This window comes from Mercurialis annua, linkage group LG1-X, assembly GCF_937616625.2.
Source record: "Mercurialis annua linkage group LG1-X, ddMerAnnu1.2, whole genome shotgun sequence".
In the NCBI taxonomy this organism is placed as follows: Eukaryota; Viridiplantae; Streptophyta; class Magnoliopsida; order Malpighiales; family Euphorbiaceae; genus Mercurialis; species Mercurialis annua.
In genome coordinates this window covers 44,801,143-44,814,272 of record NC_065570.1, presented here as the reverse complement: position 1 = coordinate 44,814,272, position 13,130 = coordinate 44,801,143, and the positions used below count along the sequence as shown (strand labels likewise).

General features: G+C 35.4%; 2 protein-coding genes across 2 annotated transcripts; one reads left to right on the top strand and one right to left on the bottom strand.

Annotated features, from left to right (window-relative positions):
- The first annotated feature begins 4,766 nt into the window (after window positions 1-4,766).
- LOC126677278 (gamma-secretase subunit APH1-like) lies at window positions 4,767-8,334 on the top strand. The gene is made up of 6 exons (XM_050371853.2): window positions 4,767-4,924; window positions 4,999-5,154; window positions 5,300-5,385; window positions 6,023-6,148; window positions 6,359-6,486; window positions 7,807-8,334. Exons 1-6 carry the CDS (start codon window positions 4,812-4,814, stop codon window positions 7,945-7,947), a joined length of 750 nt encoding a protein of 249 aa, XP_050227810.1. The 5' UTR covers window positions 4,767-4,811; the 3' UTR covers window positions 7,948-8,334.
- A 461-nt stretch (window positions 8,335-8,795) lies between these two features.
- Window positions 8,796-11,644, bottom strand: LOC126666598 (uncharacterized). The gene is made up of 7 exons (XM_050359445.2): window positions 11,460-11,644; window positions 11,328-11,379; window positions 11,019-11,085; window positions 10,759-10,859; window positions 10,452-10,496; window positions 9,767-10,237; window positions 8,796-9,174 (listed from the first exon to the last, which is right to left on the bottom strand). Exons 1-7 carry the CDS (start codon window positions 11,603-11,605, stop codon window positions 9,004-9,006), a joined length of 1,053 nt encoding a protein of 350 aa, XP_050215402.1. The 5' UTR covers window positions 11,606-11,644; the 3' UTR covers window positions 8,796-9,003.
- Window positions 11,645-13,130: the final 1,486 nt, after the last annotated feature.

Genomic DNA, 13,130 nt, shown 5'->3' with positions numbered 1-13,130 from the left:
TCGAGTCAATCGGAGACTGTTTAAAATTTGAACGCAGATAGGTTTTGGACTAAATTGAAACTTTTGAAAAGTTTCAAGGACCAAAATACAAATTAGCCGATATATATATAACCTCCATGATGAAGGATCCAGATACCAAACTTTCATCAGTTTCTTTCTTTCTCTTTTCTTCGTTCGTTTCGTACGGTTCGTCGCCTGATTTCTGTTTCTCGTCCGTTTCCGACGTTCTATAACTCGAAATGATCGTATTTCAGTGGCGTATCACGGTAAGCTTGACGTTTTATCGGTTAGATGGATATATTTTGAGTTATATCGATTCAAAATTTTAGGCCATGAAACGATTTTATCGTTTTATCGAGTATAAGATTGAATTTGGATGTTTTGATATTAGAATTAGCGTTTTAAATGCGTTTGGAACGTTTTTATAAGTGAAAGCACGTCGGAAATCGACCTCGGGCTAAGCCCGTGGCTGTGCGAACGCAAAGCTAGACTGTGCGGACGTAAGTCCCCTGTGCAGCCGCACAGGAAGACACGCGTACGCACACTGTTTTCGCCGATTGACCCGTTCTAAGGAAAATTTGTCGTACACGCATACCGAGATTTGAAATTGATTAGTATTCGACTAGTTATCGATTAATTTGAAAGACATTAACCTAACAAGGTTAAACGAGAACGAATTCTAGAAACGGTAATTGATCCATAAACGAGTTAGACACTGTTTATTGGGATATACGTGAGAAGCACGATGGTTAATGAGAGTTCAGTGTGTTGAGTCTCGATTCTAGAGTCAATCTTAAAATAGAATTCTGATTTGAGTCTAATATTTTGAAATTGTTTTAGATCTAGCGAGGCAAGAAGCAGCTGGACCAGGAGTTCGGGAACCAATATTGATCCGATGGAACGTGCTACCTATTGAGCGGCAATAGGACTGTGTGATCACCAGTTTGATTTGATACAGCTGTGAGATTAATTATGAGTATGAATTTCGAAGTTGGAAATATGAATTTGGTACGAGTGAGCACTCTGTTACGGTGTAACCTGGAGTCCCCGTATCTACTTGGTTGGAGCCACCAGTGAGTTGGACTCACAACTTGAGATTAAATGATTGGATTGGATGATATATGATTAGTATGTTTGAGGATTAGGGTTTCAATTGGATCACGTACTAGACTGCATCCGTTTTGAATGCTATGGCATTATTTTATGATTTGTTTGAATACTTATTAGTAAATGTATGAACTCACTCAGTATATCCCCATATACTGACACCTCACAGATTTCCTTTCAGGTAAAAGACGCTTTGAAGCAAAGAGCTTCTATCCTACTTCCAGAAGTGCGTATTTTTGAAAGTATGTAAAGAAACAGTACTTTACTCTTAGAGCTGCAGTAGATAGGTGGTTTGTATGCCAGTTTCTATTATATAGTTTTCTGTAAATATAACTTAATGTTTTAAAGTTAATAATGTTTACGCTTGCTGCGTTATTTATATTGTGATGACCAGAAGATATGTATGCCTGACATGTGAGTTCAGCATGACACGTGTTATTATCCGTCATGCATGACGTTTATGATTCGCGAAAAATTGTTTTACGTTTTTGGGCTTGCTACGGGTTTCAGAGTAACCACTCACATTCCCTAGCGCCGGTCTCGGTCCATGAGATTGGACCGTGACACCTAGAAACCGTACACTTTACACCTTGGAGCTTGAAAGTTAATGAATAAAACGAGGGACCCGTAGCATTTGGAGTTTTAGAGATAGTCAAAGTGGAGAATAATTCAGTAGTCAAATCCCCATCACTAACATTTTAAACATTCAAGAACGTATGTCAATCTAAATTATAAACTCAAAAATCAAACTCAATTCAAAAATCTAGAGATTTAATAATATCATGAAATGGATACGAGAGCATTAAAAGGGACGTTTGGAAAGATATTCATACAGAAAATTTCATTTAGAAAAAATATATTAATTTTTTTTAATGACCTTAAAAAAATTACAGAGAATTTTACAATTGTAAATAAAAATAAAATAATTAAATATAGCAATTAATGTTTTTTATTTTTAAATTTTTGTATAAAATATGGGCTAATAATCACACATGGCCCCTGACTTTAGAGGGTAAGTGCATAGAATCCCATTATGTTTAAAAACGGGCACAAAACCCTCTGATTTTTGTGGCGGCGCTCACAAAACCCCATAAACCCCTAATATGACTTGAACACCCCTGACGTTGTTTTTTTCAGTCAACCGTCATTCTTAAAAAAAAAAACCTGACATTGTCACATCATCTTTTACGCCAGAAATATACCTTAAATTTTAAACACCGAAAAATACCCTAATTTAATTTAGAAAAAAACAAAAAAAATCAAACCAACCTAATTTAACCTAAACCATTCGGTTAACCCAACAATCGGCCCAACCACCACCCCACCAACCACCACCGCGTCGGGTCGGTGGTGTGATAATTTGACCGATGGTTTAAGTTAGATTGAATTGGGTTGGATTTTAGGGGTATTTTTGAGTGATTTAATTTTTTAGCTTTTTTGATGACGTTTCAGCTGATGTGGTGCCGCCATATTTTTTTTAAGAATGTCAGTTGACTAAAAAAAAGGCGCCATGGGTATTTTCATCCTTAGGGGGTTTTGTGAACGCAGTCATAAAGATCAGGGGGTTTTGTGCCGTTTTTAAACATTAAGGGGTTTTGTACATTTACCCTTTAAAGTCAGAAGCCATGCATGATTATTAGCCTAAAATATGAAATGGGACCGGAAGTGATGGAGTAATAAAGTTGATAGAGTAAAAAGGATCAAAGTATAAAAATGACCTTAATATTTACTTTGTGGCTTACCTTGTCTTCCATTTGATGGTAGTGTTTTTAAACGTTAACCCGGCTAAGGCGACATACAATTAGCAGTTGTCTTAATGTTAAAAAATGACCCTAACATTAACAAAGTGGAACAAATATAACCCTGACTTTATCAAAGTGTAACAAATATACCCTCCGTCTAACGGTGGAGGACATATTTATTCCACTTTGATAAGATTAGGGTATTTTTGGAACTCGAAAAACATTAGAGGGTTAGGTGAGTCACAGAGTAAACATTATGATCATTTTTGTACCTTATCCCGAGTAAAAATTGATCCAAATCTTTAGACAAAAAAAAGGCCAAATACATATTAAAACCCCCTGTACTATACGACTTTTGTTCAAGTAGTCCTTATCTCGAAAAACTTATTTGTCCAGTCCCTCTACTAACATTTTTGCGATTTTAATGCCCTTATCTGGACGGAATGCAGAGAGTGTAACTCAATCTCCGTTTAGTGAGAGTGTGTAAGAAAAGGAATGTGACATGAAATCCACATGGAAAAAAATAATATCCAGATGGAAAAAAAATTCCACGTCCAGCAGCCCCAGCTTCTTCAAGATCCACGGCAGCAGGTCTTCCACAAGCAGCAGCCTCCAGCGCTCAACAGCTCCACCACGCAAGCAGTTACAAAATCTCTAGACACCAAGGCAGCTTCTCTCTCCTCCCACAACGGCCACCTCTAAATCTGATCTAACGGCGGCGTCTTTGGCTTCCACGGCAACAGCTCCTTCCTCTTCTCAAGCGGCGGCGATTTTCACAGGTGTAAGATCATATATAGATTAATAATAGGGATGAAGAAATTAAAACAGTTGATAATAACAAAACAATTAATTAGCAAGAACTGGGTTTGTTTCGTTACAGAGATAATTCTTCACATTACTAAACTATGCTCAACATGATGATCATCACGACCATGTCAATTTCTCTTCAAAACAGAGAGCAACGTCACCGAATACAAATTCATTACTATCGCTTCGAAACAGATTAAATCGATTCAAAATAGAGTTCATCCATTTGAAACAATCGAATACCACAAATATCAGAGCAACTTCACCAAATCCATCACCAAGTTTGTATTCTCTCCTCTTAAATAAATACCGACAAATTATTAGCAATAAGCCAATAACCCAACACACAAAATCAGAAAAATCAAAATAAAAAATAAAAAATTAATACTCATAGATTATTGGTCAAATACGATGCAAGGTTCCTCGATAATCTTACAGTACATGCCGCGCAAGGTGAATTGTTGTCTAAAGATCGATTACAACTGAGAGCGACATCGTGTATCGAAGAGTCTGGTATCAATGTTCTTAACTATGATTTTGTAATGATACAAGGGGTTTAGTTTCAGGATAAGAGCGAAAGCCTAGGATGACGACCTTACAATCAAGGACGGACTCGAATGAGTTGCCACGGCGTAGGAAGCTTGACGATGAGGTGGTGGTCGTTGAGTTTGTAAGATTTTGACAGGATGTCTTCATTTATGTGGATGAGATTTGGAGAAAGGATAGTGGAGGTGCGTTATGGTTATGGCGCTGGGATTTGGAGAAAGGATAGTGGAGGTATGTTGTGGTTAAGGTTGCTGGAATTTGGAGGAGATGGTTAAATACCAACTTTACCCCTGTCAGTTTTCATTTATTATTAAAAGAATTGTGATGTGGCATTATTTGACTTTATCATACAAATATACTTTTAGAGTTAACGGCAATTTTATTAGTTAACGGCAAATTTTGTTATTTAACGGAGAGTGGGATACACTCTCTTCAAAAGGACATTAAAATCGCTAAAAATGTTAGTAAAGGGACTGGACAAATAAGTTTTTTGAGATAGGGGCCATCTAAACAAAAATCTAATAGTACAGGGGCCTTAGTATGGGTTTGGCCAAAAAAAATTAAAACTATAAAGTGGTGAAGAGAGAAGAAGAAGAAGAAGAAGAAGAAATGACAGTGTTAGCAGGGATCGGGTATGGTTTAATAGCATTAGGACCTTCCCTTTCACTCTTCATTTCTGTCATCTCCAAGAAACCATTCTTGATCCTCACTGTCCTCTCCAGGTACCCTAATTTCACTCTTTTAGTAGTACAATTTCACTGCCCATTTCTTTAATTTAATCTTCATCATTGAGCAGTACACTGTTATGGCTTATAAGTCTGATTGTGCTGTCTGGAGTCTGGAGGGCTTTTCTTCCTTTGCAAACAAAAGCATGGTGGCCCTATGCTTTGCTTATTCTTTCTTCTGTTTGTTTCCAAGAAGCTCTCCGTCTTCTTTTCTGGAAAGTTTACCAGTAAGTTTCCAAGAATCGCTGCTATATATGCTTTTAGTTTTGTGTTCATATCAATGAATTGGATCTTCATGTGTGTTGTACTATGTGTCATCCTTCGTATTATCATCTGTTGGTCATGTATCATTCTTGTTTGTGGACTTTGTAGGCGGTTGGAGAATATTTTGGATAGTTTTGCTGACAGGCTTTCAAAACCACCATTATTTCTGACAGATAAGATGCTAATTGCTATGGGTAATCTCTCAACAGCTTTTAATTCTCTTTTTATTGCTAATGCCTATAGTCTCACAACTTCCATTTCAATTTGCGACTATGGACTCCATATTTCGCTTTACCTTTTCAGGCGGAAAAAAATAAACTGACGACATTTGTAGTTTCATGTATTTGATCGAATGTTTATAGCTTAGTTTCAACTTTAACAAGGCAATAAAAGGGGGAATGTGGTAAAAGACTTGAACTAAAACTATAATTTTCTCTAGATACTGGTTCAACCAGCATTATGTACAGGATGGCTAGTTCCTCTCAACAATATCTTGTAGTTAGATCATTAAACAATTGGCCTGTATAGTATGAAGTAGGGTGTCTTTCATAATAGATATTTATATCATATTGACCGTCTGACCTCTACTATGTCTATTATGTTACTATGTTATATGAGTATTGACCTCTTGTTGGACCTGGATTCCTTAATTTGATGTCATTATAAAGTTCCTACTTTTGGTGATAATCAGATAGGAACAAAGTCGCAACCTAGGATGGTTCCAGAGTGCTTTCTATACCTGCAGCAGATATTGTTCCAAAGTTTGTTTGTATGTTCTGCTTATTGCTGTCATATTTGATGTTTGAGCTGTTGTTACTTCAAATCATGCAGCTGGTGGTTTAGGTCATGGTGTAGCCCATGCTGTGTTCTTTTGTCTTAGCCTCTTAACACCGGCGTTTGGCCCAGCAACCTACTTCGTAGATAGTTGTTCACGTATTCCATTTTTCCTTGTTTCTGGTAAGTTTTTTTTAAACTTCGTTTTTGTATGTGTTTCCTTCAATTGGAATTTGGACTTGTGCTCGGACTAATTCAGACTTTACAGTTTATTGATGTGAACTTCCCTGAATTGGTAAATATCATTTTAGTTCTAAGCAGTCCACAGGCACTTTATAAGCTAAGTTGGAGTATGTTTATCTCACTAACCATTACTTTTCTTACACATTGCAGCTATGATTGCTCTTGCATTTGTTACAATTCATACTTTCTCAATGGTCATTGCATTTAATGGGTATGCTGAAGGGAATAAAGTGGACCAAAGTTTTGCCCCCATAGTTCATCTTGTTGCAGGATTGGTGGTAAAAACAAAAAGCTCTGGTTTTTTTCTTGTTTATGTCATTTCATTTATCTTTTCTTTTCTATTTTATCTGATATGTGCTCAGAAAGCTGAAATTTGGAAATACTTAACCTGTGAACAGCAAGAATTAAGTGCCAACAGTAGTATATATTTCTTGCTTGGCCACTAACTGATAACTTCAAAATTTGAGATAGTGGCTTGGTAAATTTGCTGCCGAAATGTATTTCAGGTGCACTTTCACTTTACAGTTTTCATAAAATTGTAGTGTTTTACGGGAATTTGAAAACCTTGTCGGTTTTTCAATCAAATTAAAATTAAAATTCTTAGATTTTTGGTAAATGATTGTGTATCAAATGACATATGATAGCAGCAAACTGGGGAGACAAAATATTAGATTTGTAAATGATGCAAGACTGATTATAATTTTGTTGATCACAGAATTGAAGTGGCCCCTGATTTAAGCTTAATACTGTAGATTGATGACAATAATAACAAATTCATATTTTTAGACCAGAATCTACATTAATTCAAAGTTTAAATAGGTGGTTGATCCAATTTATCATGTTTGTGTGCGCATAGTATATATATACGTGGAAGAAATGTATTGCTTCCTTTAAATAGACCGACTTTCACTTGAATGAGGGTAACAACTCAGGGGCTGGAATAAAGAAAAGGCTTAATCACCAAAAAAAAACCCCACCTTTTAGCCCCTTTTCAAATGCACCCCGACGTTGTAATTTTATCAGTTGCACCCTAATTCGCACCTTTGGTTTTCAATTCCACCCTCAAGTATTAAATTGATCTCTTTTTCATTTGGAAAAAGTTAAAATAAATCATCCATTTTTAACTTTTTGTGTGGAAAAGAGTTCAAACGAGTACTTTATAAGGGTTTTTATGAATTTTTCCCGAGTGAAAAAGAGTCCAATTTGATTTTGAGGGTGGAATTGAAATCCAAAGGTGCGAATTAGGGTGCAATTGACAAAATTGCAACGTCAGGGTGCAACTGAAAAGGGGCTAAAAGGTGGGTTTTTTTTGGTGATTAAGCCCAAAGAAAAAGAATAGTTAGATTAGATATAAAGGGGAACTGTACTAAGCTCATGTGTGATATTGACAGAGTGCATATTGGTCATTTGCAGTAAATGTTAATTTTGATTGGGAGGATTGCTTGTGAATTACTCATGCACTTTGATTATAGTTCGTGAGATACTGCTCGTGACTTTTTTATGCTATGGAAAGAACTTGTCTTGATCCATAATTACTTTGAATGTTACTTTGATTTGCTGCTTGAATTAGGCTGACTTGTTGTTGTTCATCTTGATAGACACTGGAGAATTCAGCATCTGGGGGTTGCATTGTTGGCATTCCTCTTCTCTATTTTATCGCAGTCTTGACATTGTTGCATTGTGGGAAAATGGTGCGGAGAAGATTAACAGAAAACAGAAGAGCACAAGGCAGCTCATAGTCGGCTCAATGTTGTAAATGTAAAAACCAGAGGATCAAAGACCGGGAAATACTTTTGCAGATGAAACAGATCATTTGTAACTCTGTACATCTCGTATTTGAGATTTGCATCTAAAATCTTCTCAGGTGTTTCTGTGCAGCTTGCAATCCTACAATGAATATGTTTTGCAGGCAGTAACTACTAAATCCTGAATTGAGCTCAATGATAGTTCTTAGCAAATAAGACATTCAAAGTAGAGAAGCCTTAGGATTTGCTCTCTCATGTTTAGACTCCTAACAGTTTATATAGTTAAGACCTGCAAAAAAACTGCATTTCTCATAATGAACTGATTGCAATCACTAAAAATTTGTTTGTTCCTGTAAAATAGTTTAAGTGATTTTATTTGAATGATTCCACTGCTTAACTTTAATGAACTTAAAGTTACAAATATAAACTCTCAGAGTTGCCTATGGAAATCATATTGGTGAGCTATTTCTTATTACGAGTGTTGATTGACTCTAAAGCTCCCTATATAAATCATATAATGAGTATGTATAACACAATCATCTCTAATTTTATACGTATACGTCACGATCTCTCTTGACGTGTAAATAATTATATCATTTTTTTTTCTATTACCTTATTTGACGAAAATATAATATTATTAATGAAAGATATTCCATTATTATAGTTTGATGAGAGGAAAGATTTAACGTGGAAATTTCTCAAAATTCATGATAAAATTTAAATAACTATGCTCCAGAACTTCAAAATATACAACCAGACAAATGAATAGCAAATAATATGAATCTAAACTCGAGATTTTTGGAACATTGTAATTTACAAGCTAAACTGTAGTGTAAAAAATCTGACAAAGAATTTATATATTTTGTATGTGAAATAAAACAAAAAAGAATTACATAGGTATGACACAAAAATCACTAATTTTAACTCTTAAATTCTGATTTTTCACTGTTATGAAAAGAAAGAAAAAATGAAGGATAATTTTGATACGTAATATACAAGACTAGGATTCTGAACTCGTAGATATTGAGGATCTATATCAGTTAGCAAATTTTACTTGAGAAAGAACTTCCAAATATCTCTTTCAGCCATCTCCTTAACTAAATGAGCTCCAAAAATGCCCTCTTCATCTACCAGACTTTTCAACTGTCGAGCTCCATTGTTGAAACCGACATAATTTCTCTTTGTTGCCAAGTATAATACTCCATATGGAGGCCTCATACACTGCTTTTCCACAAGTAAATATATTACTTAAGAATCAAAATCGATACAAGCAGCAAATCATTTATTAAATTAACCTTGTCAAAAAACCATGTTTGCAGGAAGACATCAATCCAACTATTTAATGCATGTATTTTTCAACTCGGTCTGCCTAATTTGGTAGCATTAAAATCACTCGGAATCAAATTTGTTACATTGTACAACTTCCTTTTAAATTTTACAGACTTTCAGTCAAAACTGTTTAACAAAAATGACAAATTATTTCGTTGTTCATTATCATCACTAAATTTCTGCTATCATCAAAACAGCTCTAATGACTTCTATAAGATTCATGCAAGTTCCAGAATCCACTTGTCAGGTTATTAACAAGCTATGTCTAGCACATCAAAGCCTCATACAAGTCTCAATTTAGTTCACTTATAATGTGCAATTAGGACAAAATCTACCCTATCCCATAATGATCATCCCAAATAAAAAACTGTAAATCCTCTATTATTTTAAATACTGAGCTCTAAATAATCAGTAGACTGGTAACAAAAAATTGCTTTAAGAAAATACAAAATGAAAGTAGGGAACAAGAAGCTGACCAACTAACCTTTTTAATGAGAGCATACAGCTTCTTCAAAGAAATTATAGAGTATGGGATATCTGTCATCAGAATAACATCATAGCCATCTTCTCCATGATCAATCTCACTAGCTCTCTCCCATGCCCGGCTTCCCGAAAGCTTCCTTGATCGCCTTGAGGAAGTTTCGTGCCCTATGATGTTACCGTCCTGGCTACTACATGCATCCATGAAATCCTCCTCAGAGAAGCTAAGGTTCATGCCTGTTGTTGCTTCTAAGGCATCATTTCTCACAATTGACAGCACTGTTGGAAGTTCGTCCCAGTCCCCAGCATAGAAGTGGACTGACGGTGACAGAGAGTTCCTTGATGGAGTAAGAGGGCTCTCTGGTTGTCGACTCTGCCTCTCCCGAACCTGCTCAAGGTTGGCAAGGACATTTGGTATAGTCATGCACCTTAGTGTTTCTGCATTCAGGTCTTGAAAGTGCACAGCAGAAGCCCCCTGTAATTACCACAATTGTCAACATATATAACAATAAAAAGGTTAGTCTTAAAGACTGCAACAAAAGATGAAAAGAGCGAGGGTTAAAGTGCACAAATTCAAGCCCATTTGATTTCTAATACTTAATAGGCTATATTTGACAAGAAACGCACACATGTTTAATGAAATAATATGATACGAGAAGGAAAACATAAAAAAGGTCAATGGAGTTTACCTTCAGGCAAGCAAAGATCCCAGGAAGTCCATAGTTACTACCAAGCTGTAAGAATCACCAAATAGAAAGATCAACCATCAGCTGACATTTTTCGGTACTTCAAATGAGAAAAGAGCGATGACAGCAACATGAATATAAGGGCTGCTTATTGCTCTTAAAAATCCTCAAGAAAGGAACTAATAAGGTTTCTTGACTGTCTAAAACATGTGAGGAGAAATCTACCCTTTTGGGCGCGGGGAGCAATCAGGAAAACTTTTAACAAAAAGCATAGAAGTAGCAAAAGTTTTTCATTAACTTAATTAATTACCTCAAGAATTCTCTTGCCTCTAAAGCTCAGTTGTCCATCGCGGATTTCATGCTTAAGGACATTTACAAGATCAAGAGAGCTGTTCCAAGATTTCATAGACCCTGCGAAACAAGAAGGGTCTAGCTGTCACCACTACTCACTTCAGAACTTTGAATTCTTTTACAGTGTCATCATATGCTTCTATGCATATATGTCCACTGCCAAATCAGATTCAAAAAAGTTAATTTTAGAAGTGCACAAAAGAAATGTGAAATACTTACCGTCACTTTCTGATGATATCATTTCGGACCCTGTGAACCCAATAATATCAGCAATGCTAACTCTTCCCTGAATAAGATCAAAAAGAGAATCAACCAAGGTCATAAACATGAACTATTAAATTAAATAACAGTAAGCTTTACCTAAGGGGAGAAAGAAATGTTTTCCAATTTCCAATACAATCAATTGGAAATTTTACAATAAAGGTTCATAACAGCTAAGCTACATAAATACTGTTAAAGAACTAAATCCCTTCAATACTAAAAAATCTTCTGTGCAATGTAGAGTCATAAGAGATAGAATTTACATACCTTGAAGACATTTAGCCCTTGCAATTCAACATTCTCTCCTGCATATCTAAAGGGTGAGCGATCTGCACAGCATGAAAATAGAATGCGTAATGAGCATATCTAGGTTGGTAATGAGCAGATTTGGATAAAGATTAGGATGTTACCTTTGAGGGGAGAATCTCAACTGCAGGAGAAGGAAGCTGCACATCCCTATCTGAAACACTGGAAATGCTAACACTTGCTCGGTCTTGAGGGACCAAACCAAGTATGCATTGTGCAAGTAATGAGGGAGCACGCATTCTTTACGCTTTATTTGGAAATAAGTTCCCGAGAAAGAACACAACTGCAAGTATCAACATTTTCTATCATCAATCAAAAGGGATTCGAGTTACCAACAAACACCAAAGTTATTAGATCTCCATATTATCTAATAAACTTACAAAAGCAAAATCAAGAAAGAAATCTGATTATCCACATAAACAAACACAGCAAGCTTGAGAAGAATAGGACTTTTACATATATTTGATATCCTCGTAATTTTGAACATTTACTTAAATAACTTAAATACAGAATAACCAGCAATATAATTTCACATGAATTCATAGAATCAAATATTTGACAAGATATGAAAAATCAGAAATAACCCACATCTTGAGTTGCCTCACAACACAAAACCCAGAAACCAGAATCAAAAGATATGCAATAAAGACACAAAATTTAAGAGTTATTAACCCAAAAAAGAACACTAACCCAGAGAGATCGAGTGATTGATGAGCAAAAAAAAGTGAATTAATGAATTGGTAGCTTATAAAGAAAGTATGCTTAATATTTGATTGGCTTAATCACAAAAAAAACCCATTTTTTAGCCCTTTTTCAGTTGCACCCTGACATTGCAATTTTTTAAGTTGCACTCTAATTTGTATCTTTGGGTTTCAATTCCACCCTTAAAATTAAATTGGACTTTTTTCACTCGAAAAAAATTCAAAAAAAATCCCTATAAAGTTTTCGTTTGAACACTTTTTCACATAAAAAGTTAAAAATGGATGATTTATTTTAACTTTTTTCAAATGAAAAAGAGATCAATTTAGTATTTAGGGGTGGAATTGAAAATCAAAAATGTGAATTAGAATGTGTTTACACCAGTCCAAAAATAGACTTTAAGACAATGGGATGTCAGTTAGAATGGAGCATAGCGGGCTGAATTGGGATTGGGCCCATAATAGCCATTTTTATTATTGTTTTTTTTATTAGCCGAGTCAAAGACTTTTAGTCTTATCAGGTTCGAATTTAGTTAAGTCATTGAGTCTTAGTTGTTTTCTTTTTCCTATTATTAGGGGATTTGTCCCTATAAATAGTTATTTTTTCAGATTAATAAAGGCTCTACACAATTTCGTCAAAAAACACAAATCAAAGCTCAGGTTTTTCTATCTTAATCTCCGGATTAAACCCTTAACTTAGGAGTAGTTGGAAATCAATCCCGCTTAGGTTTCTGAACCTCCGGAGCGATACTAGTAATTTTAGTTTAATTGGTTACTATTGTTCTTTTGTGTGACTTGATTGAAATTCGAGTTTCCGATTAAAGCATCAAACCGAAACAGTTCCCATTATCAAATTCAAAGATTTGAGTTTGGAAGTTTTTCCTGCGAACATCTTTTGGCGACTCCACTGGGGACATGTTTATGGTTAGCACAAAAATCGGTACTAAAGAGCTAAAAGATATACACGCTCAATGAGTCGATCAAGCTTATTCGAAGGAAGCGAGACGCCATGAGATTTAGACTCTGATTTGGAAGCGATCATGACCAAGAGAGACAAGAACCAACT

Excerpts from the sequence above, each read along its gene's own strand:
- LOC126666598 (XM_050359445.2), bottom strand. The coding sequence starts at position 11,605 with ATGCGTGCTCCCTCATTACTTGCACAATGCATACTTGGTTTGGTCCCT. Across the intron at positions 10,860-11,018 it reads GATATCATCAGAAAGTGACG|GGTCTATGAAATCTTGGAAC; the intron begins GTAAGTATTTCA and ends CTTGTTTCGCAG. Across the intron at positions 9,175-9,766 it reads TGTATGCTCTCATTAAAAAG|TGTATGAGGCCTCCATATGG; the intron begins GTTAGTTGGTCA and ends GTGGAAAAGCAG.
- LOC126677278 (XM_050371853.2), top strand. The coding sequence starts at position 4,812 with ATGACAGTGTTAGCAGGGATCGGGTATGGTTTAATAGCATTAGGACCT. Across the intron at positions 6,149-6,358 it reads TCCATTTTTCCTTGTTTCTG|CTATGATTGCTCTTGCATTT; the intron begins GTAAGTTTTTTT and ends TACACATTGCAG. Across the intron at positions 6,487-7,806 it reads ATCTTGTTGCAGGATTGGTG|ACACTGGAGAATTCAGCATC; the intron begins GTAAAAACAAAA and ends TCATCTTGATAG.